Source organism: Diadema setosum, chromosome 12, assembly GCF_964275005.1.
Source record: "Diadema setosum chromosome 12, eeDiaSeto1, whole genome shotgun sequence".
Taxonomy (NCBI): domain Eukaryota; kingdom Metazoa; phylum Echinodermata; class Echinoidea; order Diadematoida; family Diadematidae; genus Diadema; species Diadema setosum.
In genome coordinates, this window is record NC_092696.1 from 19,852,740 (window position 1) to 19,880,654 (window position 27,915).

General features: G+C 37.7%; 1 protein-coding gene and 1 long non-coding RNA gene across 3 annotated transcripts; both read left to right on the forward strand.

The window, feature by feature from the left end:
* Nucleotides 1-543: 543 nt before the first annotated feature.
* LOC140235996 (transmembrane protein 41B-like) lies at nt 544-27,915 on the forward strand. Of its 2 annotated transcripts, XM_072315983.1 has the most exons (8): nt 544-580; nt 10,490-10,602; nt 12,579-12,759; nt 14,934-15,062; nt 16,340-16,433; nt 20,539-20,643; nt 26,039-26,177; nt 27,564-27,915. In XM_072315983.1, exons 2-8 carry the CDS (start codon nt 10,518-10,520, stop codon nt 27,731-27,733), a joined length of 903 nt encoding a protein of 300 aa, XP_072172084.1. In that variant the 5' UTR covers nt 544-580; nt 10,490-10,517; the 3' UTR covers nt 27,734-27,915. The 2 variants fall into 2 exon arrangements, with proteins under 2 accessions (XP_072172084.1, XP_072172083.1); XM_072315982.1 differs by lacking the exon at nt 544-580 and having other exon boundaries at nt 10,444-10,602.
* LOC140236030 (uncharacterized) lies at nt 782-7,426 on the forward strand. The gene is made up of 4 exons (XR_011901742.1): nt 782-936; nt 3,517-3,701; nt 4,139-4,286; nt 4,872-7,426. It is a non-coding gene; the product is annotated as an uncharacterized lncRNA (long non-coding RNA).

The following is a 27,915-nucleotide window of genomic DNA, read 5'->3' on the forward strand; positions in this document are numbered from 1 at the left end:
AAACATTTACAGCGAAAAGGAGACGATCTAACCCCACTCCCGATTTTCCTTTTGTTGCTAACTTTATTTTTTGCAGTATTGTACAGTAACCACGTGAGTATGGATGTTGTGTTCATATACGGTATATTTTCTAATGATCGCCAAGCCACAAAGTGTAATGCAATCGCCCCAAAAGTTGGTGTTAACACGTTGGAGGTGACGCAGCAGACAATAGCTTAGAACGTTCATTCAGCGCGCAGGTAGTGCTACAGCTTGTACCTGCGTACGAAATCACACTTCTTCATAGGTGAAGGTAACACATTCAATTCACAGAGATCTATTACTAGACTATTAATAATTTGCTTTCCATATTGTGCCATGTAGGACATTTTGGTTTAGGTTTCGGTCTACCCACCCACACCCAGTCAGTTCTCAGCTGCTGAACCCGTCGCGTTTTAGTTCCGTATGACTGAGCACATTCGCCGGCACTGTGGTGTACGACTGGCAGCACACAATCATGCTGAGCTGAGTATAAATTATTTGATGTGGCTGGCTAGGAGTTCTGCTGCGAGAAGTGAACAAACACAGACCGTCGGCGACAGTGCAGTGTCTTAAGGCGGACTCACACTGTGCGATTTTTACTGCGATTTACCCTTTGCGATGTCGCACGACGAGAAATCGCACAGTGTGAGGATGTCTGCGATACGACAACCGGCGATTTGGGGGCTATCGCAGCCATCGCAGCCCCATCGCAGAACTTTGAACATGTTCAAAATTCTGCGACAATCGCTTGCGACGATGATCGAAAACTTTCAGTGAAGCAAGGTGGTAGAAGAAGTACTAATCAAGATTTGGCTGGATATGCTTCCTTTATTCCACAATTGCTTACTGATCTATCTCAACATGATGACGAAGATGAGATGGGGAGGGAGTTTTACAACGACTTAGAGTGCAATCGTGAGTAATTCTACCATGAATATGGGCTTCTCGCGTCCATTGCAGCCGTTTTGTCCATACGTAGTCCCATGTATAGAGTTTGAACGAGGGCAGATTAAACAGTCTGTGGGTTGGTTAAAATTTTGTTTGCGTACCGCCGGACCGGTACTGTATGCATAGCCTTGGACTTTAAACTTATTAAAGCCTAGGCCCTATTGAGTATGCTATAAACTAGACCCATATCTAGCTAGGCCTAAATACGTGTGTGGGCCTAGAAGTGGTTCTAGGCCTAGTCTGCCCTAGATCTATGTTTGACATACATGTTCCATTCGAATTTTATGAATTAAATCGACATAGGCCTACACGTTGTATAAACTACTAGGGCTAGGCCCCTGGTCTGGACAGGCCCTAGATCTAAGTAAGTGGTTAGACCAGAATGGCTTAGTATTGCACTGCTACTGGATCGACTGACGTGGACGTGAACACTAACAGTAAGACTACAGTAAACACATAACGTTTAGGGCCTAACGTTAGACGTGGTTTCTGTCTAACGACATAACGTTGAAAAAGAGTAACCAACAGTTAGAGATCTACCCTCCTAACTTAGTAGTCTAGTCTAGAGGCTTCAAATGTGAAACATTCTTCCTGCCCTGCACACACGACCATACTAACACACAGTTACAAAATGTTGGTGGAGTAGGGGGCCTACAGTTAATTCTGAGTAGACCTCTATACCGACGGAACCGGAACAGAAACAGAAACAGATCCAGATATTTTTTTACACGTTGATAGGAAAGGATATTGATAATTGAAAGTCTAGCCCATCAAGATGTAGGCCTAACTGATACTATTAGTGATAAGATTTCTAGAAATCTACATTTTCTTACTAAAGTCTTTATATATATAGATTAACTAAACTAGTCTGTCTAGACCCTAAGCACTAGATCTAACAGTTAATTAGTCTAGCACTAGCAGTCGTAGCATGCACTAACGTTAGCACTACTCGCAGTCAGCAGGCTTCTTCTTAATCTTAGTTTTAGACCCGTTCTACAACATTAAACGATAGTGATGTTTGATAGTCCCTTACGGTGATCTAACGTAAGGGTACTAACGTTAGATGGGTCTACATTTTTTTTTTTTTTTTTTTTTTGCCAAAATGTGCTCATGGATTTCAAAATCATACGGTAGGCCTACTCTGGTTAAGCTAGTGTCGTGATGGCTACAGAAATACAGTGTCGATTATTACTTAGGCGCAGGCACCTACTACTGGATCTAGATTGTCAGTAGCTGTGCTAGCCTTTCCTGCCCTTGGCTGTGGTCTAACGCTAGAACCGTAGGCTTATACCTATTTTGTATTAAACGTTAGAGGAATTAGAACTCTAACCGTTGGAGTTAGACCTACACTGTAATTGAGATCCATTGCTATAGTTACAAGCAGTATGAATCCAGATCCTAGACAAAAAATAAACAAACTGTTCCCAAACTTTTTTTTTTTAGAGTAGACGTAGTGTCTAGTCTCATGGAAATTACCTAACTAAGCCAGGAGTATAGCACTCTAGATTTTTAACAATAAGGCCTAAGTGGAGCTGAGGTAACTTAGATTGATCAGTTGTTCTTGGAGATTTGTACAGAAATTGTAGTCTAGAAACACACACACACACACCAAACAAATGCAATGCATTGAAGTGACCCTCTCTACATGTAGGTTACTAGTTGATTAACATTTTATTTATCCATGTTTGTCCGAGTTTTTATGTGATGATCGATCATGCACTCCAAACTGAAAGTTGTTACTGTATGAGGCTGTAACATGTTCATGCTCAGGGCTGCAGACTAGTGCCACAAAGTATTTGATTATCCGGCAGTATGTCATTTGTTAATCTGTGTCGATAATAAACACAGCCTTGTCGTTGCTGCCTCAGCAAGTCACAAACGTGCTGTGCACAGCACTTGGTAAGGCTATTACACCAGTATACAGTACAGTACCTGTGTACATGTCATACTCTTTGTTAACTTTAATTGCCCTTTAATTTCATAACAAAGTATATCAAAATGAACTCTCAGTCTGAAATCATCAAAGACCCTGCCCCAAACTGTTGTACGTGTACTTGCAGTTTGATTGCAGAATGTAAAACATCATTCAAGGGCAATCATGAATTATCCAAAATTGCAGACTGTAGGAAACAATGCTGTGTGCGTCATGTGTTACACATGTATGTATATTGACATACTTGTACTAAAAGTACCTGGTACACTATGTAATGCATAGTGTAATTTAGTTAAGCTTTCGAGCCCGTAGACCTTAGTAAATGAATGAAATAATTATGATTATGATATACATGTATGAATTTACAAAGCACTTATGTAGAGGCCTCTATGATGTATTCTTGTCTCTCCTCCCTGGTTACATGCAAGTGCTTCTGCTATGTCCAATGATCAACAAAGGTGAATAGTTGAATAAATTTGTTTATCACTATGGTGTTTGTTAACTCTAGATTCATTCCCAAATGTTGTCCTTTTTACCCAAATGGTAAATCTAGAGTCTACTGTAATTATCATAAATGCCTAAAAATAGTTGTCCCTTTGTGTCACCCTAAACAGGTCTGAATAAAAATGAAATCTCTAAGGAATTCATACTGGAGGCTTGTCTCAATGTTGAAAAGGAAGAGCAGAAAAGGAGCAGCTGGCAACTGGTTGTTCTGCAGAAGTACATCAATCCCTCTCTTACCTGCAATTTCTGAGGACAAACATGCCAAGAGGATCACTAACCAATTTGGGAGATTGAGGTACAGTATATATGTTAGAAGATAAAATAAACACTTTTTCATACTTTCCAAAATGTTTATGTGACTGCATGTGTGAATACATCAGTTTCTTTTTCTTTGTATGGTGGCTTGACAATTAAAAAAAAAAAAACATTACGTTGAGAGCAAGAAAGAAATTATTTCAAAAAGTGTAATTTAATTGTCTTTTACAGTATTTTGAAGAAAATAAAACTTTCATTCATGCTAGCCTAAAAGTGATGAATAGTTTATTCATAGAACTTCAAATACAGTCATTGTAAGTAATTTCCAGAAATAAATGAAAACATCATTTCTTTGAAAGAATGAATCCATTGTAAGACATAGGGGGAATGCATCCCTCTTCATCATTCTAATTCAATACAATATGTAATCATGTTTGTGTGTTTTTTTTTTCTTTTTCTTTTTCTCCTATTTACTAGGAATTACAAGATGATAAAGACTCTACCAGCAAGGCGTCAAAGGCTGAAATGCTACACATAAGGAGCAGGAGAAGGAGAAGCAGGACCTGTAAAACCTAAGAAGATAAGGAGGAGTCAAGAAGCAAAGGAAACCAAGATTTTATCAGCAGTAGGTACCCTGCTGATGCACTAATGGAAAATGTTTACTTTACCTCTAAAATAGGGAGAGAAAGAAAAACAGAAACATGCTTCTTGTTGTTGTTCTTTTCTCTCTACAGACAAGTGCAACATATTTATGTATTTGGGGTGTACCTGAAAATCCCAAATTTGATTTACATACTTCAAAGAACATTGTTGAGTAGACTTTATTCAAAGAATTATCATCCAGGGATACTTCTTTTTGTCAGGGGGTTCAGATCTATGATCGCTGTCGAAAGGATTATTCAGGCGTAAGTTCTCTAAGTATGAAATAAAAACATGCCACATTGTTCTTTTACTTTTTCAAGAAAATAAAATTCCACAGTCAATTCCATGGTCGAGGAACTTCATAAAAACTCAACTCGATAACTCAACTGTGGTTGTCAGTTGCTAATGTGTGTAGTTCAAGTGCTGTAAACACTGTAAGCAAATGGGCGGAAAGTTGGAGGCATCCTAAACTACAAACATTTGCTTCACAGGGAACCTTATGCATTTTTGTAACAATTAATATTTCCCCTATTTTCTCCATTTTGCTCTCTTTTTTGTGTTTGTTTAGCCCTTGTCATGTAGTTCACCTCAACACCTACACCTGTAACTGCAAGATCGATGTGGGATGACATTGCTGTCTCTCTGGGACTTACTGGAAACAAAATGTGACTTTTCAAAGCAGGAAAGTGGTAGCTACTACAGCAGGCAGTCCGGAAGGTGGAACTTGAAGAAACTGACATATTGACTTGTTTCTTTCATTTATGTTGGACCAGTGCAAGTTTCCATGAACTTTACATGCATTTGATGTTAACTTACAATGGTTTGATTTCTGTTTTCCCACCAACTACAAACACAGCTACTCTCGAAAAACTCAAATTTACAGTACATGCACTCACCGTTAGTCTTTTTTTTTTCCTGAAATACCAACAAACAGCTGAAGAATTTCAATGTGCAAGGTTTTGTCATGATTTTAAGGCGATTATGCACTGTTACTCCGACAATGCACTTTCCCTTTCTCTTTAAAATGTATCCTGCAACTTTAAATCATGTACAACAAATGTACCATGTTTTGTTTGTATCACTGAAAAACTGGAGAGGGAAAAATTCCACAAGCTTTTTGTTTGATTTGTGAGGGCCACTACAATGTTCAGAGACAATAGCAACACTCTTTCCACTACTGTTTAAAAATGTATCTTTTGTGCAACTTTACATTAACTTCAACATGTGTGCCAAACATTGTTTTAATGGCTCGAAAACTGGGGAAGAAAGCTGTTCTTAAAGCCGTTAAATAATTTTGAGGGCAATTAGTGCTGTTACCACGGCAACACACTTTGCAGTGAGCTGAACATGTAAGCAAAACTTCTTTTGAATCGATGGAAAACTTCAGAAGTTCAAGAGATGTTTTACCTTGAAGTTGTTGTATATGACTTGCACTGTTGCAAAAGTGGTAGTGACATGACATCATATTTCTTCGTCACTCACAGGACTGCGCAGAGTAAAAACACCTTAGGCCTTTGTGGAAGTGAGAGCTTATTGCAAGTTTTCTAATATTAGTTTAACTTGACCATTGAACAACTTAGTTTTGTAAACTTATTAATCACCCTAATAATGCCAGTCTACATCAACAAGGCTTTAATCATTGCACAATGATGGAATTGCACAGTGTGTTTTCATCGCCCTTGTCTAAGCGTATTGAAATGTGAGTCTGACAATGATACATGTATTGCCAGAAATGTTTGAGCTAGAAAAATGGAGAATGGCACATGTATCATTGCAATAAGTTGTACTATAGCTGCAAACAAGAAATCATGTTACTGTGCAATTCTGAATTTAGAGCAATGTGAATGCAGCAGTCAGCGTTCTGAGATAGCTATTTTTTCCTATGCAGTCATATATACGCTACCGTATTTAGTGCTGCATGGTATTTTAATGATACATATTTTAACTGCTGATCTCCCCCCTCTGCACAAAATTGTGTTTGTTTGCTTGTTTTTTATCATACCTCTACCTGTATCGATGGATAACATTTATTACTGGACTCAACATCTGAGAGTTTGAGTCAGCAAATTGTTATAGTTGTATTTGCTACATTGTAGGCTACAATTTGCCACTTTCCCTTATCAGTCAAAGCAATTCAATGTCCATTCATTTGTATCTTCCTGATTTATTGGTAACACAATTGTATATTTCTTGCTTATAAGTCAATACTGGAAAGTAAAACGTGTAACCAAAATTACATGTACTCTAGCCTTGAACCTTTTATTTCATTTTCTTCTGCACATTTTAACCAGCACATCTTCTTCTTGCAAAGAATGCCTAAGGTAGGCACCAACATAATCTGGGATGGACAGAAAATGGACAATGTTGAAGATGAGATCTCCTGTAATGATATTACATTATTAAGGTATACAATTGACAAGGTTCACACACAGTTGGAATTTCAATTCAAATGACTGCTTTGCCACAGTATTTTGCAGTGTATCAGTGTTTGATTAATCTGGATTGGGACCAGTAGCACATTTAGTGCATCTTAGAGCACCCCTTCGGATGCTGGTATGATCATTTCAATTTGGCATTTTTCAAAATACACTGTATGTTTACAGTAAGTGTTTATGTACCTTTGTACACAAAGTCTAACTGTAAACATTGCTTGTAGAGTATGTTAGATTGCAGCAATTTCCTCTCCGAGGTTTGTTTGTTTGTTTGTTTGTTTTTGCAACATTATTTGGGAAATTGTAGTGGCATAGGTAGTTGTCTCATGCAAATTGTAATGGTAACTCGTTGAGCTGAACTTCTTGTAGATGTTCAAGTTGACTGAATTTATTCATTGTTTATGTGGAAAAGAAATGGAAGTTGATTTTTTTGTCACTGTGTGATACTTTTAAGAACTATGACATCCATACTGCAGTATGTATATATGAATTGTACAGCACAATTATGGTATTGCTTTTCCTACTAGTTTTGCCTGTTTTTGGCCTTTTTTTGACAGTACAATTGTATTGAACTAATTGAAGCATACAGCTGTAGTCATGATATAGAAAGACAAATCGACAACTTGAACCGCTTTGTACCATCTTATCTTTTTCTTTTTTGATGATGGAAATAAATTACCTATTGAATTGACTTTAATCGTGATCAATGTGTCTATATTTTAGATTTAATTCAATGACTTGAATATATCATTATCTTTATTCTTGTCACATTTTTATTTGTGAATCAATATATATTGTAAATAAGTGTGATTCCCTTACATCTGGATGGTAATTACATACACAAAACAATAGTGAATTTTTCAAGGGCCAACCAGAAAAAATATGTCAGCACAATATTTTATGTGTTTGAGAAACCACAATGTTAGAATTCCATTATCAAAGCCTTAGAAAAGCACTCAGAGAATACAGACCTCCGCCAAGCAGTACTTTTTCACCCTTACTGTGAATTCTACCCATTGTAATAATTACATAAATATGCGCAATATGCTGTAAATGACTACACGTGTATTTCCAATGATCAAGAATCCTACAAACACGTAACCCTCCCCCCCCCCCCAAAAAAAAGGGGGGGGGGGGACTTTGATCCAGGCAGTGATCCAAAGTAATACCAAAATATGGCATTTCTTTTTACTATCGTTATTAACTTTATTTCTTAGAATAAACTGTGTTATTCGATTCATATCTATTAATTTCTATAGTTACTTTAGAATAAAAAAAAAACAAGCTTGAACATACATGTACTTTTCAAACCAACGTCGCCAAAAAAAAAAAAAAAAAAAAAAAACAGTCACGAGTGACTTCGTGACTTCATTCATGGTGACCGTTCTTTATGATGAACAGGTGCCATAATGTACGATGTACGCATGCGCACGGTGTAAATCGTAGGCCACAAATCGCACAGTGTGCGGTATACATCGCAGCACCTGCGACAGAGTGCAACAGGCTGCGATATCGCACATTGTCGCAGCGCAGCGCATCGCAGTAAAAATCGCACAGTGTGAGTCCGCCCTTACTGGCAATATGTTACGCAAGCCGCGGCTGTTCAAAGTGCTGTCAGCTGTGCACATGTACAATACATACTCTGTCTATACATTAGAATCTACGTGGGATCGAGTGGGACGTACAGCGACATTATCGTCGTCATGCCACAAGTTGGCCAATGGCTCATCCAGTAGAAATCCCCAAAAGTAGACCAACTCAGTTGCAGTAGACTATTAGCATATAGATTCTAGAGAGTCAGAAAAATCTAGGCATACGGTAATTTATTGTAGTTTCCTTTGCTGTGGGACAAGTACTAAACATGAAAAACAAAACAAAACAAACAAGCAGGCAAAGAGAGAGAGAGAGAGGAAAAACAAATTAAAAAGTCTTTGGAATTCATTATTTATATAATATCAGCCTACTGTGCATCAATCCTAGTTTCACCTAACTGTTAACATTAACGTCAATTACCCTATGGTCGCCACTTGTGTGTAATTCTTGTGCACGTCCGGGCTGGCGAACTATCGGCACTGAATTAACAATGTAGTTCGCCGCCCATAGCCGGCCACATATTATTAGCGTGTGTGTTATACATACGCTTCAATGAAGGAGGCATTGTCGGTCACCGCGTTTGAAAATTTCCCTTAATCTGCCACCTAAAGTCCATTCTAAATCAAAAACATCCTCGCATTAAAAATGGTTTTATCACCTGTTACATATGGTAAAATATATTTTGATTAAAATCATTTGTGTTTTTACGGAGGAAAAAGGTGAATTACGAATGTATTTTGAGAGTGATGAAAATCCGTCGTTACATGCGATGTGAATGTCTGGCGACCTTACCGCAGTGGCGACCATACCGTAATTGACGTTAGTTATTAAAGTTAGTACTAACGTTAGTAGTAGTATCAGTAACTTGTACACGTACAGGATCTTGAATAATGTGACTGTTGCAGAGGAACTCTGTGCAGAGCAGCTAACTAGGCCGTAGGCCTAACGTTACATGTATTTTAGTTGCAGCAATTACCATGATTACGGGATGTTTCATTCGTTGATGAAAAGGCACAAGGCCCAATTACTGAATCAGATTATGAGAGTAGGAACCTACTTTTACTTCCCTTACATTGTATATGCCATGGTGGAAACCCCCTGTGTGCCACATTATTCTGAGACGCCAACGTAGTCATGCTTTGAGAAAACATTCTGTTTTTCAAATCTGTGTACCGGTAACTTCTATAGGGCCTACTGTAGATCGGACATGTAGTGAGCACAGTTGTAGAGAAAATGCCAAGTTTTGCTTTCATGACGATTGTAAGACAAAACGATGACTTTTTCTTTTGAAATGACAAGTAGCTACATTCATTGTAAAAGCATGACTTGCACACACAACAGTGGCAGAAACTTAGAATTTACGGGCAAATCTAATACTAGTAGTAATAGGGATCAGCGCTTGATAGTCAATTACTACATAAAGTGCAAGCTATGTGAAACGAACGGAAGCGCAACAAAAGCTTAATCATGGTAATGCGGCATTTGGCAATTTATCGATCGGTTTGGGCGGGTACAATTGTATGTGGGTTTGAGCAGAATATGCGAAGTTGGCACGCTGTCAACCAAGTAGTACGTGTGAACGTGGCACATAAAGAGTTAATACAGTCTCACAAAGTTAAGTCACTGAGAACGAGCTGATTTAGCTGTAGAACACGCTTCCCATGGACATCTGACCGAGTACAGTGTCTAAGTACTCAGGACTACAGAATGTAGTGTTCAGCACTAACAGGGTTATTACTGAATTTAGATGAATCGACCTACACAATGTGTGCACGTACAGTGTAACAAATACAATGTTTATCCTTAACGAAATGATTACTGTACATGTACCTGCGGCATACGTGTACATAAGGTGGCTGGGGTGACAAGACCTTGCATCTGAAATTTTGGTGGAAATTACTTCTTTGGATCAATGGTCGAATAATAAAAGTGATGTCCTGTCTAAGTCATACAGTTGTAACTGTCTTACCCCCCAAAATAAAGCCCCCATGGCATTTCAAAGGAAAGGCTATCCCATTTGCTACAGTGCTTTGGCCGCCATGTTTTTTTGGCTGCTGAACATTTTGACATTTTATGTATAATACAAGGTCTTGTCACCCCAGTGACGATAAGTAGTACATGTGTATATCATTCTGCTACTCTGTACTCTTCTTTTTATTAGGGTAAGGTGAACCAAGCCCAGTGGAAAGATGGAGCAGACTAGGTACAACCTGCGGCGGAAATCAAGGGAAGGACATTTGAATCAGAAGGTCCAGGATCCACCTGTTCCTAAAGGTACGACTTCACCTATAAATGTACATTGTACATCCAGGGGCCTCGGAAGTGGGGGGCTGCAGCCCCCCCCCCCCCCCCACACACACACAGACACACACACACACACACACACTTTTGGCTCGTCAAAAAAAAAAATCAGGAAAGAAATAAAAACATCCATGAATTTCAATTCCCAAAGATTCCGCCCTTACATTCTTCCTGTCTAAGCGGGGGGTCTTGACCTTTGACATCCCTGCGCTTTGGCATATCGATATTCGGAATATCAGAGAATTTAGAGATATTTTTGTAGTCATGTACATTCCATTTTGGGGGTTTAGCATGAGATTTCGTTTATCAGAGTGAGACAGTCAAAATTGGTTGAATTGCGTGAGTCTCGCGCTCAATGCGTGAGAGTTGGCAGCCCTGCCTAAAGGCAAGTTCAGGATGTCGTATACAAATATGACAACAGAGCAGAAAATAACAAACAACAAACACATACCAGTATACAAAACTCAATTATTCCGAACATTACAGATTGCAGTTTCGCGTGTACATACACGTAGTCCCCAGTGTGAGAGGAACGGATACATTTTAAGTGTGGATTTGAATGTTTCAGTAGATGACGCTTGCCTTTAACTGAATAGGCAACTGATTTAACACAGTCTTGGTCTCGTAACAGAGAAAACAAAGAGTAGCTGCATATTAATGTAAGCTTTGGCATGTGAGTGGTTCTCAAGGGTGCTACAACCAATTGATAACCACAAGAGTAATACCCTGTAAAGTCAGAATTTTGAACAGCCAACACACGTAAAGGCATACAATGTGTACATTGTAAGTGTGCATTGGAGTGGCTGAAGCCAATTAACCCGTTGAGGACGGTTTGATTTTACTACAACACTCATTTCCCATAGACGCTTGCCCGAGTATACTCGGGACTCGTCCTCAACGGGTTAACATACAGAGTAAGTAGAGAAGTGCTACAGTGTACATCTTGTAGATTATTCAGATTCATGTAATTCTTCCGTTGAGATGTTTTCATTGCGACTGATTGACAAATTGCCATACAGCGACGTGAAGAAGCACTGAATTGATCAGTGTTCTAGTAGTAGCCATGATAAAAAATCATGGGTGTGCTTAATACAATTGAAGGGGTTGGTGCAATATACTGTAGTGCTAACCCACATAATAGTCATTCTGAGATAATCGCTGTTGAATGTTTGGAAAGTCCATACATTGTACATTAATACATGAATGCATGCATTCTTACCATCTTATTGGTTGAATTCAAATATGATATTTTCAGGTTTAAGAGTAAAGGATAAGGATTATGAAAATGCATGTAATTCAATTTTGACAAAAGTGTGGGTTAGCACTAAATTGCACCGACCCCTTCAATTGTACTCAAGCAGGATTTGAACCTATTACCTCCTGATCTCCAGACAGGCGTCATCTCCACTAGACCACTGAGTTTTCAACCCAACAGCAAGTGTTGATTCTAATCTTTATAGCATGCAGCGGGTACTGCATAATTATTCATATTCATGAAATTCTTCCATCGAGATGTTTTTTTTTTTTTTTTTTTTTCTACGTCGATGTAGGGCAATTTGTCAATCAGTTGCAATCATGTAGATTATCGTGATATTATCACTCTTTTTGTGTGGTCACCGTGATAAGGTGAATGACTGTCATTTTGGTTATTTTAGAAACTCAAAGGGACATTGGATAAAGTGTTTTAGTTGCTTTTTTGTGTGTGTGTGTGAGATTACAAATTTACCCACACCTTGCGCAAAAACACTTCTTGTTCAAATTTCATCAACATGATGTTGGTAACCGGTAACATATCTTCGAAGACTGATGACATCATTAAAAAGAAACATCTCTAGATGTACGCCTCGCTGTGCCCCGACACAACAGAGAACTGTCCACAGCAGATACGTGCAGTTTATATGTCAACAATTGATACTTGATGAGCTGTTGTCCTACAGTATTAATTTCAGATCACCAAAACAGTGTATCGCAGAGCAGACCATCACAAGACATGGAAATCACAACGGAAGCGAAGTCCACCATGTCTGTAGAGAAACGAACGTCACGCTCGGCTCTCATCGTACTCACCATTTTTGCCACGTCAGTTGGAGTCATGTCCCTAGTCTACTGGAACTTCCCCGAAATCGAAGAGTGAGTTGCTGTTTGAGGACGGACTCTTATGAGGATGTTCCTCGGTTAAAGTGAAGTCCGTGTCATTTTCTTCAAACTTTCCATACCGTAACTTTGACTCATCCGAAGCCCAAATATGTAAATAAAACCACAGGTTCATGTGCTTGTTTTTCATCTACGGGACTTTGAAGAATATGACTAATCTGCCGTCCTGTACAATGTACAAAAATGATAGCGTTACAGGATCAAGACCATGATTGGCAACAAAATCTGCAATGACACTCTTAAATCCCCGTAATTCTTTCAAAATCCATGTTATTTTCTCCAAATTTGCAAGAATTGCAGAGAAAGGTATCAAAAACGAGGAAAAGGTTTTATTGTTAGGGTTTACACTCCCATTCTTGAGCGAGCAGCGCCTTCACACGGCAGAAAACACCAAAATCTCTCAAATCCTTCTCATCGACGTTTTCTGTTAGGGTTGAGCTAAAGGATAAGGTTCATAAAACTTATACTGTATATTCAAAACCCATGTCATTTTCACGAAACTTGACCAAATTGTAGAAGAAGACTTACTAGCTCAGCTACATGTAGCTCAGCTCTCTCATGTGTGCGCTTCTACGCTCTTTGTTATGTCACTGCCAACCTGCGCAGGTACATGTAGGATGCGCTCAAACTCAACTGAGGAACATGTTTTAATTAGAACAATAATGATTATGTTTCATAGACAGTGCAATGACAATCTTGCCCCCCCCCCTTTAATCGATGAAGATCTACTCATAGGTACATGTAGATAACGAGCACTTCCACGATAAAGTGGACATGACCATGAGATTGTGTATCTCGAGTGTATGGAAGTTGAACCCCCTAAATGCAGATCTGTATGTAAGCATCAGGAATGTTTCCTTCACACAATATGAAGCGGCCTCCGAGTCTAAACCAGTTCCTTGTGAACTTGCCAGAACTTGCCAATGAAACTTTGGCACCACCTCGCGGATGGATGGCCCCTTGATGATTTCATAAATCATAGAAATTGAACAACATGTCCCCAATCACTGCAAACTGTGTTGCACTGCAGCAAGAACACGAGTCTCAGAAATTGGCTCTGATCTGAAAAGAATCAAAAGAATGGAACCCAAATTTGGAATCAGCGTGGAATTAAGACAGTGGGTTATGCTGGATTTCAGATTTACAGCAGGGTGAAGGTACAAATATGTATCAAACATCTTTTCAATTATTATCATTCAAAACAAACAGTATGTATGTGTCATTGGTCTGTTGTATCATAAGCTATCATTATTAAATTAGAACTTTTTGTACCAGTTAAAATTATCAAGTACCTTTAAATACAGTGTACTGGGGGTATCCCAGTACTCTGTATCAAAATATGGGTTTTGTTGCCTTCTGCAAATTGCTTGCTTCTGGGGCTCACGTCCTTAACAAGTTGAAAATAGTGTATCATGTTTGACATCAAAGGAAACACAAAGTGCCTTGCAAAGAAAAATATGGAGTATTCTTCTGCATGTTGTGGTACAGAACATGAAGAGAAGATTGATTACACTACAGTCACCCAATACTGATATTGGTGCACCGTGCACAGTTGTTTTCCACCTACACACTGAGGGCGTGTGGTCAGTCCGGGATATTTGTCTTGCCCCAAGCTGCCATTTGATAGTCGCAGCCTAAGGATGTTTCAGCAGTTAGTGTCTGCTGTATTTTTCATTGTACATCTTAACCCCCTTTTCAGGGTGGTCGACAACTTGAAATTTGAGCATGTTTAAAGCTCTGAATGTGAGAATACGAATGAAATTTTACGAGTGCAGAGATTCACATCACACGCATGTACATGTAGCGCATAATCTTTCGGGACTTATTTCATATTGTTCCGCTTAAATGTTCGATGTTCTGCCTCATGCTTTGTGCACAGATTTTCTGAGTAGTTTGATGTTTCTCAAGTTTTTACATGTTTTCACATGTTTAAAATGGATTTTATTTTGAGCTTGTTGCCAGTTCTTGAGGATGTTGAAGAGCATGTTGCTGTCTTTCTGAGGATGTTGCAGCGACATGCTAAAATCCTTTGTGGACCACCCTGCTAGTAGCAATTGAAAAATGGTAACGTAGTGTCTGCTGTATTTCTCATTGTATGCATCTTATTACAAGCCTCCTTTTTATTTTATTTCTGTGTCATGGCCTGATAGAGATGATGTGGAACACATCAAACTGCCAAGGAACATGGATGACGCCAAGGACTTGGGCAAGGTCTTGTCACGGTACAACGAGAGAAACTCTCTATCCGTCATGGGAGCTTTCTTCCTCACATATATTTTGTATCCTTTGCCTGGAGATGGGAAGAAGTGCTAGAACAGCTTTGATATTGACCCTATTCCCACTATTATGAAGCCAAATTTTTGCTTCAATATTATTGTTGAGGATACTAAAAAGAATATGTTCACCAAAAATAATATTAGAAGGCTTGGAGCTTTATTTTTTGATTCATAGGCAAAAATTTTTTTTTGCACAAATCAGCATGAAGTAATTGATATTAAAATACTTAAATTAAAATTTGAAAAATCTAACTATACAGTTTTGTAGATTACATTGGCCTCTACCTTAGTGCAAATTTTCGCGAGGATCGCGCAATCTGCGACCGAGATCTGGGGGGGGGGGGGGAGGGCCAAAAAAGGTGGTTTCAAGTCCCTCTAAAAATCCGGTGGGATTAGGGTTGAAATAACTTATTTCATGACATTAAAAGTGTGTGAGTAAGCAATTAAAGTGTATAGAATTCATGAAATGGATATGAAAACACAAAGCTGCTATGTACAATAGTTTTCAACTTTTTTAACAGCCTGAATTTGATATTAAGACTTCCATTTCAAGTGTAAATTTTGTATGAGAAATTTACTGCAGGTCTTTTGTTGCATTTATTTATTTTAATTCCTTCAAATGTTCCTTTTGTATGATAACATTGACTAAGGTTGTATGTTTTTTTTCTTGAAAGGGTTATTTAAATATTTGATGTTACAAATGATAGCGTAAAGACACAGACTTTAGATTTGAAAAAAAAAATAATGTTCAAATTTACTGTTTAATAACCACATTCAAATGGCTATGATTTCTGTTAATATCCACTTTGTTTTCATTTCCTGTACCGCAATAGGTGACCTACAATGTATAAACATTGATCCTATGGTGCCTTCGTAGGGATTAGAATGTAAAACAAATTACACACACAAAAAAAAAAAGTATGGTATTTGATATGTTTGCAGTGAGTAAATTTTCATGCATTTTGCACAACCCTGTTGTACATTACACTGGCATGAATTAAGAGCAAGCAAATTCTTTAGCTTACATTGCTATTTCAAAATTATTTTGATTCCAAAGAAATTGAGCTCAATTTATCTTTACTTGTCCCAGCGGAACATAAAACAAAAAAACAACATCCATGTGCAAAAGTCTCTACTGTTTTTTGGAACAAGACATACACTGTACATCATGTTCCAATTGTACCTGATTTTACATTCTAAACATCTTCAGAAACAAGACTGAAATCATATTGTTCATGACTGTGATACAAGTAACATTTCCTTGACCTTTGACCCTCCAGTCTACAAACGTTTGCCATCCCTGGTTCTATATTCCTGAGTATTCTCTCAGGGTTTCTCTTTCCCTTTCCTTTAGCACTGTTCCTAGTCAGCCTGGTAAGTGTCATGAAAGTTATTGCACAATGAAGTAATCATGTCAAGGAGGTTCTAGAGGTGGAGTCATGACAGTCCTTAAAGGGAAGATAAACTCCAAGAACAATGTGGATTGAGTGAAAGCAGCAACATTAGTAGAACAAATCAGTGAAAGTTTGAAGAAAATCGGACAATCGATGCAAAAGTTATGAATTTTTAAAGTTTTGGTGTTGGAACCGCTGGATGAGGAGACTACTAGAGGTTATGACGTATGAGTGGACTACAATATCAACAAAACATAAAGAAAATACTACAAAAATCAATTTTTCATGAAAATTACAAATTCCATCAACTTGATATTGACATATGTTAAGGGTAGCAATTATTCCCCCTGCTTTCTGAAAGCGGTTGGTCCACTGCTCTTTCATAATTCTAGAAAAGTGAATTTTTGTTGAATATCCTTTATATTTTCTTTGTATTGTTGTCCACTCATACGTCATATCCTCTAGTAGTCTCCTCATCCAGCGGTTCCAACACCAAAACTTTAAAAATTCATAACTTTTGCATCGATCGTCCGATTTTTCTCAAACTTTCACTGATGTGTTCTGCTAATGTTGCTGCTTTCACTCAATCCACATTGCTCTTTGGGTTTACCTTCCCTTTAACATTCCCTTTGATCCCATGTTTGATGCCACCACTCAAAAATATTGTTGGTATAGTTACGCCAAATTTGATCTGCCCCACAGACTAAGACAGGAAGACAATGGATTCACTGTTGTTGCCTACAACATTGTATTGACCAACCATTCTCAAAGGAAGATACTAAATGTCTTTTAATGGTAAATTTAAGCCATCCGTACTTGGATATGATGAGCTGTTGATAGTGGTAAATACATGGGGGATGTGCAAATTTAACTTGTGCAAATACTGCTGAAATAAAACCTAAAACTTACTTGACTGTAACATGCCTAGACACTAATCTGACTTATCAATTCATAGAGAATGTGTACTTGAATATTATGTCATATCAGTTTCATTTGTCAGAAATTATTGGAAAAGTCAGAAAATCAGCTTTCGAGGAGGGTACAATTTCAAACACTTATACAACGTATAGCTCAAATTTACATATTATACATGTATATATACATTGATATTTTTGGATGGGATTAACTTTTGTAATAATATATGGGTTATCATTAGGTGAAGTTCTATTTCGTGTAACTTAAAAACAAGCAAAATATGATGCAGTATTTGGTACCCTGGGGTACCAAATGAAAATTCGCCATTTTGTTGAATTAATTATTTTTTTCAGCGCTGTACCCTGGCTTACCAAAAAATGTGTCAAAATATTTTTTAGTATTATTATGCACAAAAATGTTTTCTTATTTGTGATTATGCATCAATTAATGCATGCAAGTGTACTTCGAAAAACACCTATATGGTGCTAGTTCATTGCGACGACTTTGCCGTATCCGAATTCAGAATCGGTGTGTCTGAATTCGGATACGCATTATAAATAATGGGCATGAGATGGCGCTATACAACGCGGTACCCCGGGTTACAACGGTACCCCGGTGTACGGCGTGCCGAATCATATACTCAATAAATATTATGTTGATGTTGAAAATAAATGTTCAGATTGCGCAGAAAGACGGCGGCATCGAACCCCAATCATGAAAGGCACAAATGAACCTGTTAAATTCTTTTGTGCATCCATAGAAAGCCGACAGCTGTTTGAATAATGGTCAGTTTGTACTCCATCTCTTGAACTTCCTTGATTTTTTTTTTTTGTTTTTTGTTTTTTGGGTTTTTTGGGGTTTTTTTGTATTTATGGACACATTGGCCCGAATTCACGAGGGTGGTACAAATGAAACCATGGTTTAAACCATGGACAAAAACCATGGAGCGCCAAGTGTCACATGGAATATTTCCTTACGAAATCAGTCATTTCGTCGATGAAATGATTATTTTGTAACGAAATGACAACATTTTGTAACTAAATGAACATTTCGTCCACGAAATGATAATTTTATTAACGAAACAGTCATTTTGTTGACGAAATGACCAATTTCGTAACGAAATATTCCGTGCGACACTTGGCGTTCCATGGTTTTTGTCCATGGTTTAAACCATGGTTTCATTTGTACCACCTTCATGAATTCGGGCCATAGTGCTACAGTGCAATCCCATTATAATGAACACAGTGTTTACTAGCAAAATTCTGGTGATTTATCACTTGGCCTGCTCCCACTTCATCTAATGGCCATTTAGTCTCAACCCACATGGTCTAATCCTCTCCTGTCTACAACCAGTTTGTCTAGTTTAATACTTTTTAGTCCAATTGCCACTTAGCCTCATTTATACTAGTTCATCTACTTCCACATGGGCTATGCCTATTTGGTCTAATACCCACAATTTATTAGGCACAATGGGGAAAATATCCAAGGACACAAATTAGAGTTGGACCATCTGGTCATTAGACGAAACGATGATTAGCCAGACCGGGCATTAGACCAAGTGAAGATTTGACCAAACGCGTATTAGACGAAAGTGATAGTAGGCCAAACAAGTTTTGCGTAGTGGTGTTAGACAAACTGGAAAGTACACCTTCTGATATTAGACCAAGTGGCAATATACCAAAATTCTCATTACAGCAAAATAAACATTCTGGTCCCCAAATTCATATATGTTTAATACACTATACTGTTTGGTTATAATTAAATTTAGATACAACAAAAGAAAACTGTTGGTCCTTATGACTTTATTATAACGGGAGTATGCCATATTGAGATGAAGGTGGAAGTATAGTACTGCATTTTTTAAGTGTTGCCTGCATTTTTGTCCCCGCCAAACGAGTTCGAGCAGGGGACTATGAAACGGGCTCCGTACGTGTGTGTGTCTGTGTGTCTGTCCGTGTGTGCGTCCGTGTGTGATCAAAATCTTCAATTTGCTACTTCTCTGTCATTTTTGAGCCAATTTTGATTCTGTTTGCTTTATATGATAGCACTACATGGGAGCTTTGAAACTTCTACATAGAATTTCAGTCGTGACCTTTGACCTATATTGTACATTTTGCTACAAAATGCTACTCCTTCGCCATTTCTAACCCGATTTCGATTCCGTTTGCTTTATGTGATGGCACTAGGTGAGGGCTTCAAAACTTCTACACAGAATTTTGACCTTTGACTTCTTTGACCTTTGACCTTGATTTTTTACCTGTATTGTACATTTTGCTACGAAATGCTACTCCTTCGCCATTTCTTACCCAATTTCGATTTCGTTTGCTTTATGTGATGGCACTAGGTGAGGGCTTCAAAACTTCTATACAGAATTTTGACCTTTGACTTCTTTGACCGTTGACCTTGATTTTGACCCATATTGTACATTGGCTACAAAATACTACTCCTTCACCATTTCTAACCCGATTTCAATTCTATTTGCTTTATGTGATGGCACTAGGTGAGGGCTTCAAAACTTCTACACAGAATTTTGACCTTTGACTCTTTTGACCTTTGACCTTGATTTTTGACCTGTATTGTACATTTTGCTACAAAATGCTACTCCTTCGCCATTTCTTACCCGATTTCGATTCCGTTTGCTTTATGTGATGGCACTAGGTGAGCGCTTCAAAACTTTTACACAGAATTTTGACCTTTGACTTCTTTGACCTTTGACCTTGATTTTTGACCTATATTGTACATTTTCCTACAAAATGCTACTTCCGGTGGGGACATATATTACGCACCGCGTAATTTCTACTTTTCCTTGTTTTAAATTGTTGTAAAGTTTTGCAATGCATTGAACATCATGTGGATGTGCTCAGAAGAAAATTCTTCAATTGTAAAATTTCCTTTCCATGTTGGTCCACATTCTGTAGACTTAAGTGTTCAGGTGAAATAAAAAAGGACCTCCTACTGATCAGAATTGTAAAGCAGCATGGGCACAATGTGCTGTTACAGGTTTGCAGTTCAGCTTTTGGTCATACAGCTGTAATAATATCACACAGTGTGGTCACAAGGTTGTATCCTTGTGTGCCATTCAAACATTTTATTAAGCTCTACCAGCAATTGTCAGACTGAATATGTTTAATGTTTTTGGTAATTTCTACTCCTCTCTACATCACCAACAGTGTTCTGCCATAGGAGCCAGTAACTGCTACCTAATCTCATACTTTGTCGGAGTGCAATTGGTGCAGAAGTACATTCCTGACCGGGTAGAGAAATGGGCCGCCACAGTGAGTACATACTTCTACCCTACTTGCCTCACTGTTTGCGTATTCTCTTTCCACTTTAGTAGCATTGTTGGCTGGTATAATTTCAATCATTCCCTGGATGGAGTCTTGCCCTTGACAAAAGTGAAATTCAATGCCATTTTCAAGTGATCTAGAAACTGTTAACCCTATAAACTAGGCCGGGCTATTTAGGTAGATCATAGAGCCGGGGGAGGGGGGGGGGGCCCTCCAGATGTCGGTCGTCGACCGCGCGATCGCGGCGAAAATTGGCACACACATTGCCTATGACGTAATCTAAAATACCACGAAGTTAGATTTAAAAAAAATGATCATTTATGCTAAATTATGCTAATTTATGCATAATGATGCATGAAATCAGACAATTTGGTATAAATCACTAAATAAAGCTCAAAATGGGCACATTTTTCTTGTAAATATTCTTTTTAGTGTCCTGAGCATCAAAAAAAATTGTGCCATCACAAAAAATTTCTTAAGTATTTTATTGTTTTTTGAATTTCTTATGTATTTCTTTGTTTTTTTACTTTATGTTTTTCATTGTTTTTCCATGAAACTTGTCCGCGACGTTGTTCTGAACAAGAAAATATTTTGAGCAATTTTGGTCTGACAGGCATGTACATATTTATGCGCAACTTTGGAACCGCGCGCCCGGGCATCGCAAATTTGGTGTCAAAAGATGCGGGAGACTCGAAAGAAAAAAGTCATGGGCAAGTCCAGCGTCACGGACATTACATTTCAGACATTTTTTTGACACTTTATTAGGTTAGTTTTAAAAGAAAAAACATTTATTTGAAGCTAATACTTGGTGCTCACACACCACTCATCTAGATAAAACAACACTGTGAATATAAGAAAAAAATATACAATCGTTGTTTAATTATGCCAGAAAATGTTGTGCGTCACGGACATTACATTTTTTGGACACAACTCTTTACATGCCAACAAATAGTTTACAAACTCTGTGAGTTTAATCATCTTAATAAGACATTTTTCCTTTACAATGAATGTTTTGATATTGCTGTAACATATTTTAAGCAAATTTGAATTAAAAAGTGTTTCAAATGACAATGATGGAAAGAAATCTGGCGTCATGGAATTACATTTTGAGCGTCACGGACATTACACTTTTGTCCACTTATCAAAAACTGAAAGTAAGGTTAGTGAAAAACTATTTTTTCTACTTTTTCTGAAGCAAAAGGACTGTAGGGTACATAAAGATACTTTTGAGTCCATTCTGTGAAATAATGTTTTTCAGTTTCCATGGCAACAATAAACAACTCAATATTATTTAATAAAAGTATATAGATATGGTAAAATGAAAGTACTTTTTCAATTTAGACTATTCTACGTGGTATGTCTTCTACAATCATCTAAGAATACATAAACACTGTCATTGAAGCAATTCCTAAAACTTAAACTGAAAAGAAAACTCAAAGAGAAAAGTCTTAAAACGTCACGGACATTACAATCTTATGCACTTTGAAAATATATGAAATATCAGTCAGTTACTTAATACTTTCTTTTTCTTTTGTTTTCATTTTTTTCATTTTTTAAACATACAATGCCATGAAATAAATCATGTCAACCTTAAACAATTTCTCTGGAATATTTATCTCTTCTCTTTTCACCTTCCAAGGTAAAAATAAACATGTTATATGAATGATGCAATGTAATAATACAAAAATGAAATGGTATCAAACAATGGCTCAATACTGACAAATGAAACAATCTTCATTAGTAAATCATAACATGAAGAATACATAATCAGTAATATTGATATTTATCTCTGATATTCGAATGATATTGATGGTACAACTTTTTTTTTTTATATATAGGAACAAGCCTATGGATGTTACAGATATTACACCTTTGATGAACCTTGAACATAATGAGTGATTAATTTTTTGTTTAGTTCTTTCTGCTGACATCTTTTTTGTATGAGCTAGCTTTACAACATATAGCATTTCTTTGATACATGATTTTCTCTGATAAGTGGCAATAATAAACATGAATGTACAATCATGGTACAATACAGACTAATTTAAGTGGTTCATTATACCACAAAATTAAGTGCAGTTAAGAGAACACATAACCAAAGCAAAAAATGCCTAGATGCAATTCTACAGGGTAGATCGTGAGCTACTGCTACTGCTATTTTGTAAAAAAGTTTAGTTATTCAGCTTCAAAGTTTTGTTTAAAGGAACATATATTTAGATTGTCAATTGTTAGAGAAGACAGACACTCGATAATCTTGTGTCTTCTCGATGAAAGACTCTTCTTCATTGCTATAGACGAACAGATTAGATGTACCCTGTCTTTTCATGAATGTAAGTTCAGTACGTCCATCTCCATGAACTGCAGTGATTTGAGCTACAAAATATTTCACTGACTTTTTGATTAAGAACTTGACTCAAACGAACGAGCCAATTGCAGGTTGGTGAGATAATGAAAGTAGAAACAGATTAAAGGCAAGGGTAAAGATTTGATGAACAAGGTATTACCCCCCCCCCACACACACACACACATACCTGCCCCCCCCCCCCCATATACAATCCATGTGTACATGCCCCCCACCCCGCACACACACACCCACACACACATTCACACTAACAAAGAAAGATTACAGGCAATATTAGAAAACTTCATTATTATTTACAGGTATTTCTAAATTTTTCATACTTCGTAATGTCCGTGACGTCTATGGGATTTATAACATTGTAATGTCCGTGACGCATTTTACTAGAAAAGTATTCATGTGTTTCAAAATTTAATTGATAGTCTTGTCTAACAGATTGATTAATAATCAGAAAAACATTGTTTAATTACAAAACTTCAGCATTTTTAAAAAAGTATTTCTAAATTTTTTAAAGTTACATGTAGTAATGTCCGTGACGTCTATGGGATTTATAACATTGTAATGTCCGTGACGCATTTTACTGGAAAAGTATTCATGTGTTTCAAAATTTAATTTGTAATCGTGTGTAACACCATATTCTAGCTTTGCAAACCAAATTTTAACTTACTTGGATCAATTTTAATCTCTGTACAAAAACTTTTATGCCTAAAACGTCACGGACATTACACTTTCAAAAAGGTAGAAATCACCAAATTTCAATACGCTGTGATTTTCTTAATATAATATATTTTTGAAAAATTCTTTCTGTTTCATTTAGTGCATTCCATGGACAGTAGAAAAAAAATAAAATGCAGCCAAGATGGGCTTAAACATTCTAATTTTTCTCTCATTAATAAAATGTGTTCAAAACAGTGCTTTTGAGCACTACATTCAAAATGAAGCTAAATTTAGTTTGACATGGTGAAAAAATCAATTTTGCTAGATTTTCCCCAAATTTTTATGCCTCCGCCACGAAGTGGTGCCGGAGGCATTATGTTTTCGGGTTGTCCGTCCGTCCGTACGTACATGTACGTCCGTACGTCCGTCCGCTTTCGTTTACGCGATAACTTGAGTAATATTTACTGGAATTTTACCAAACTTGGTCCAAGTATGAAGTATGATGGGGCAATTATTTGATTAGATTTTGGGTGAAATCAGCTAAAGGTCAAAGGTCAAAGGTCAAGGTCAAATCATGAAATTGTATCCATTTACGCGATAACTCAAGACTGCATCAAGCAAATTTCACCAAACTTTGTTGGAGGATGATGTATGATAAAACAATTACTTGATTAGTTTTTCAGTGAAATCGGACAGAGGTCAAAGGTCAAAGATCAAGGTCAAATCCTAAAATTTATCTGTTTACGTGATAACTCAAAACTGGATGAAGCAGCTTTCACCAAACTTGGTCCAAGGATGATGTATGATGGGACAATTAGTTGAGTAGATTTTTGTGACATTGGCAAGAGGTCAAAGGTCAAAAGGTCAAGGTCAAATGCTACAAATGTTGCAATTTCCCCCATATCTATGCAATGCCCCAAAGGTATTTTCTTGAAACTTGGTGTGGACATGTACTACTGCGTAAAGATTCTCCAGAGAGAGTTTCATGTCATAAGGTCAAAGGTCAAAAGGTCAAAGGTGAGGTGAAAATGTTGCAATATCACTTTTCTCGCAAATGGTTCAATATACAATTTGTATCTTCGTGAAACTTGGTAAATATGCATGTACTGACTGGCAGGGATTATCTAGGGAATTTAGGGGTCATGGGTCAATAGTCAGGGGTCAAAGGTCAAGGTCAACTCCTCAAAATTTTATTATGTCCCTCATATACTAGTATATGCAATGCTTGCATTATTAGTTTCAAAACTTAATACATGCATTACCTAATGGAGATTCTCCGAGAAATTTCCAGCCAGAAGGTCAAAGGTCAGAGGTTTAGGGTCAAAGGCCAGGTTTCAATCCCCCCCCCCCCCAAAAAAAAAAAAAAAAAAATATATATATATATATATATATATATATATATTGTACCATCATTACACTCTTTCTTCATACCTTGGAAATTACTCAATGCATAAACTAATAAAAAGGTCCATCAGAATTCAAGTAAAAATTCTCAATTCCCCAAATATGTGTACCTGCACTCTTAAAAAATTATAGCAAACCCAGATCAAGACATTTCTGACAGACCTGTCATTTCAATATTTTGCCAGTTATGTGAAACTGTCATGGATTACACATTGTGAAGACATTGTACTATACGCCTATTGGGAGAATCATGCATTATGGCGGAGGCATCAGTCGCCATAGCGACATTTCTAGTCTTTATATTCATCTAAATATAGGCTTTTCTGAATACTTTGAACATAAATTCAGGTAAAGTCTGTGAAATTTATTTTTTCACCCTGAGGTAACTTTTTTCATGGACTTGCCCTCATATTTAACGTCGCGGTGATAGCTTTTCGCGTTAGCGATACATCATGCGGAACGTCAGGGGGGGGGGGGGGGCCTCGGAGGCCCCCCTCCCCCAGCCTAGTTAGGGTTAAAGCCATACAATTGTGGCAAGTGGTTTGTGCGGTACGGAGACGAACGCAACACGCTGCCTCCCCCATTCTGTATCAAATGTAGTGATACCGAATGAGAATAGCGCTGGCTCAATGGGTCAGCAAACAACACTCTAGACTACAAGAGTTCTGTGCTAAAATCTCCTAACCCAAAATGGCGGTCCGAGCGAGCCAGTGGCAATTCGCGAAAAATTTCATGCCACGAAAAAGGCTGTCGGCTCCAATTCGCGAAAATTTCATGCCGCGAATATATCATGTTTTACAGTAGTTATTCGTTCTTACCCAGAATAGATGCCTTCAAAACGTTCTGAATGTTAAGAAAAAAAAGATTCTCTGATATTTAGATATAAATTGTGGTGATACTGTACCTACTTCACATGACTGTGTGTTCTAATAACTTAGCTATTGTTTTAACCTTGTTTTTCAGGTTGCCAGGCAACGAGAGCATCTCCTCAACTACATCATCTTCCTGAGGATAACACCGTTCCTCCCAAACTGGTTCATCAATATCACCTCTCCCATTTTAGATGTACCCTTAATGCCATTCTTTGTGGGCACCTTTATAGGTGAGATTCAAAGGCAATATTCTTAATAAGTACATGCATGTTATATTCAGTAATAGTCACAGTTTTAATTTTGAAAGACTTCTCCATCTCTTTAAACTGAAAAGAAGGAGAGGTATGCCTAGCAAACTGAGAAAGAAAGAAGAAAGAAAAGACAAAAGAAAACAACATGCAAACGAGGAAGAAGAAATTTCCAAATTGTATATTTTAGAAACAAAAAAAACAAACAAGTAAACTTGACTCAATTTTAACACTTAAGCTAAAAAATTGCTGCAATGAAGTACAATGTACATCCGTAAATCTGGAACCATTTAAGCTAGAACGCCACTAATTCAGGTGGTTTGATAACTGTGCCTGATTTTAATAGTGTAATACCCACAAACTGAGTTTCATGTGGGGAGATTTGCACGGGCTGATATTAGCCACAGCTTGTGTGGAAACCCTCCTTGAAGGGGAGAAAATCTTGTCTTCTGACCCCTTCCGGTGATTAAAGAGGGGGCTCCTTTACTCTGCAAATTTTAAAAAAGGGATGAAGGGAATTTTGATAGTTTGTTCTGAGGACATGCAATGTAGATTCTCATGTCATACATGACAAAGTCATTGTGCATTAAATTCCTTATTCAATCAATTTGTATTATCCCGTTGAGGATGCACCGATATTGCTACAACACACATTTCCCATAGACACCTGCCCGAGTATACTCGGGACTCATCCTCAACAGGTTCAAAGTCAAGCGTGCCTTTGAAATTATACTTCAATCTGATATTTTGAGCTGATTCAGAAACTCTATGAGCTATCTGTGTTACAGTTTGTCCTCACAGACTAAGTGTGTTGTTTCTCATTCTTTAGATTGATAAAGTGATTTTTTTTTTTTTCTGAGCAACCACCTAACTTTGTATCATTCTTCAATCCAATGTTAATGGCTTTATCCTGGTAGTGGATTTCATCTAACACGGGTATTCTCAGTTAAATAGTGAGACGTGTACTTATTTTCAGCTTTTGGATCAATAACTGTCAAGAGATTTGAATTACCACTGATAGATTTCTCTCTACTGTAAAAGCTGTAGTTGTTTTTGCATGCAGATGTTCTCTTGAATGGGGAGGTCACAGACATGTTTGCAATTTGACACCAAAGCTATCGTAGGTGCACTCATGCCTGACCGTTCACTCTGCTTGTGTATCAGGTGGCGATATTTATGTGTGTTGTTGAATTCGCGGCCTAACATTAGCTGGCAAAACTTATGAAAATAACTTATACTCTTTTCCGTGTGTGTTTCATGCATGAAAAACTGCAATAGTTATGTGACACAGCTATGCTAAAAGCTCATTCCATTTTACGCAACTTTCAACGATGATATGTTATTCCAAACTCTTCTTCGACTCTGCAGGAGTAGCTCCGCCGTCCTTTGTAGCCATTCAGGGGGGCACCACCCTCTACAAGCTGACCCATGCGGGCGACGCGCTGTCGTGGACCTCGGTCATCGTTTTGGCGGTCCTGGCGGTGCTATCTCTGCTTCCCGTGCTCTTCAAGCAGCGGTTACGGCAAAAATTCGAGTAGGAGGAGCGTGTCGCTAAATGTGATGGCAATTCTTGGAGGAGAAGACCTATTTTCAGCAAAGAGAATCAAAGAACATCTCTAACTGTTAATTGTATTGATCTGCATTATTGCTAAACTCACTTGTCTGTTTGATACTCCATAAATTTGTGTGTATGTGTGTGTGCGTGCTTGTGTAATGAGTA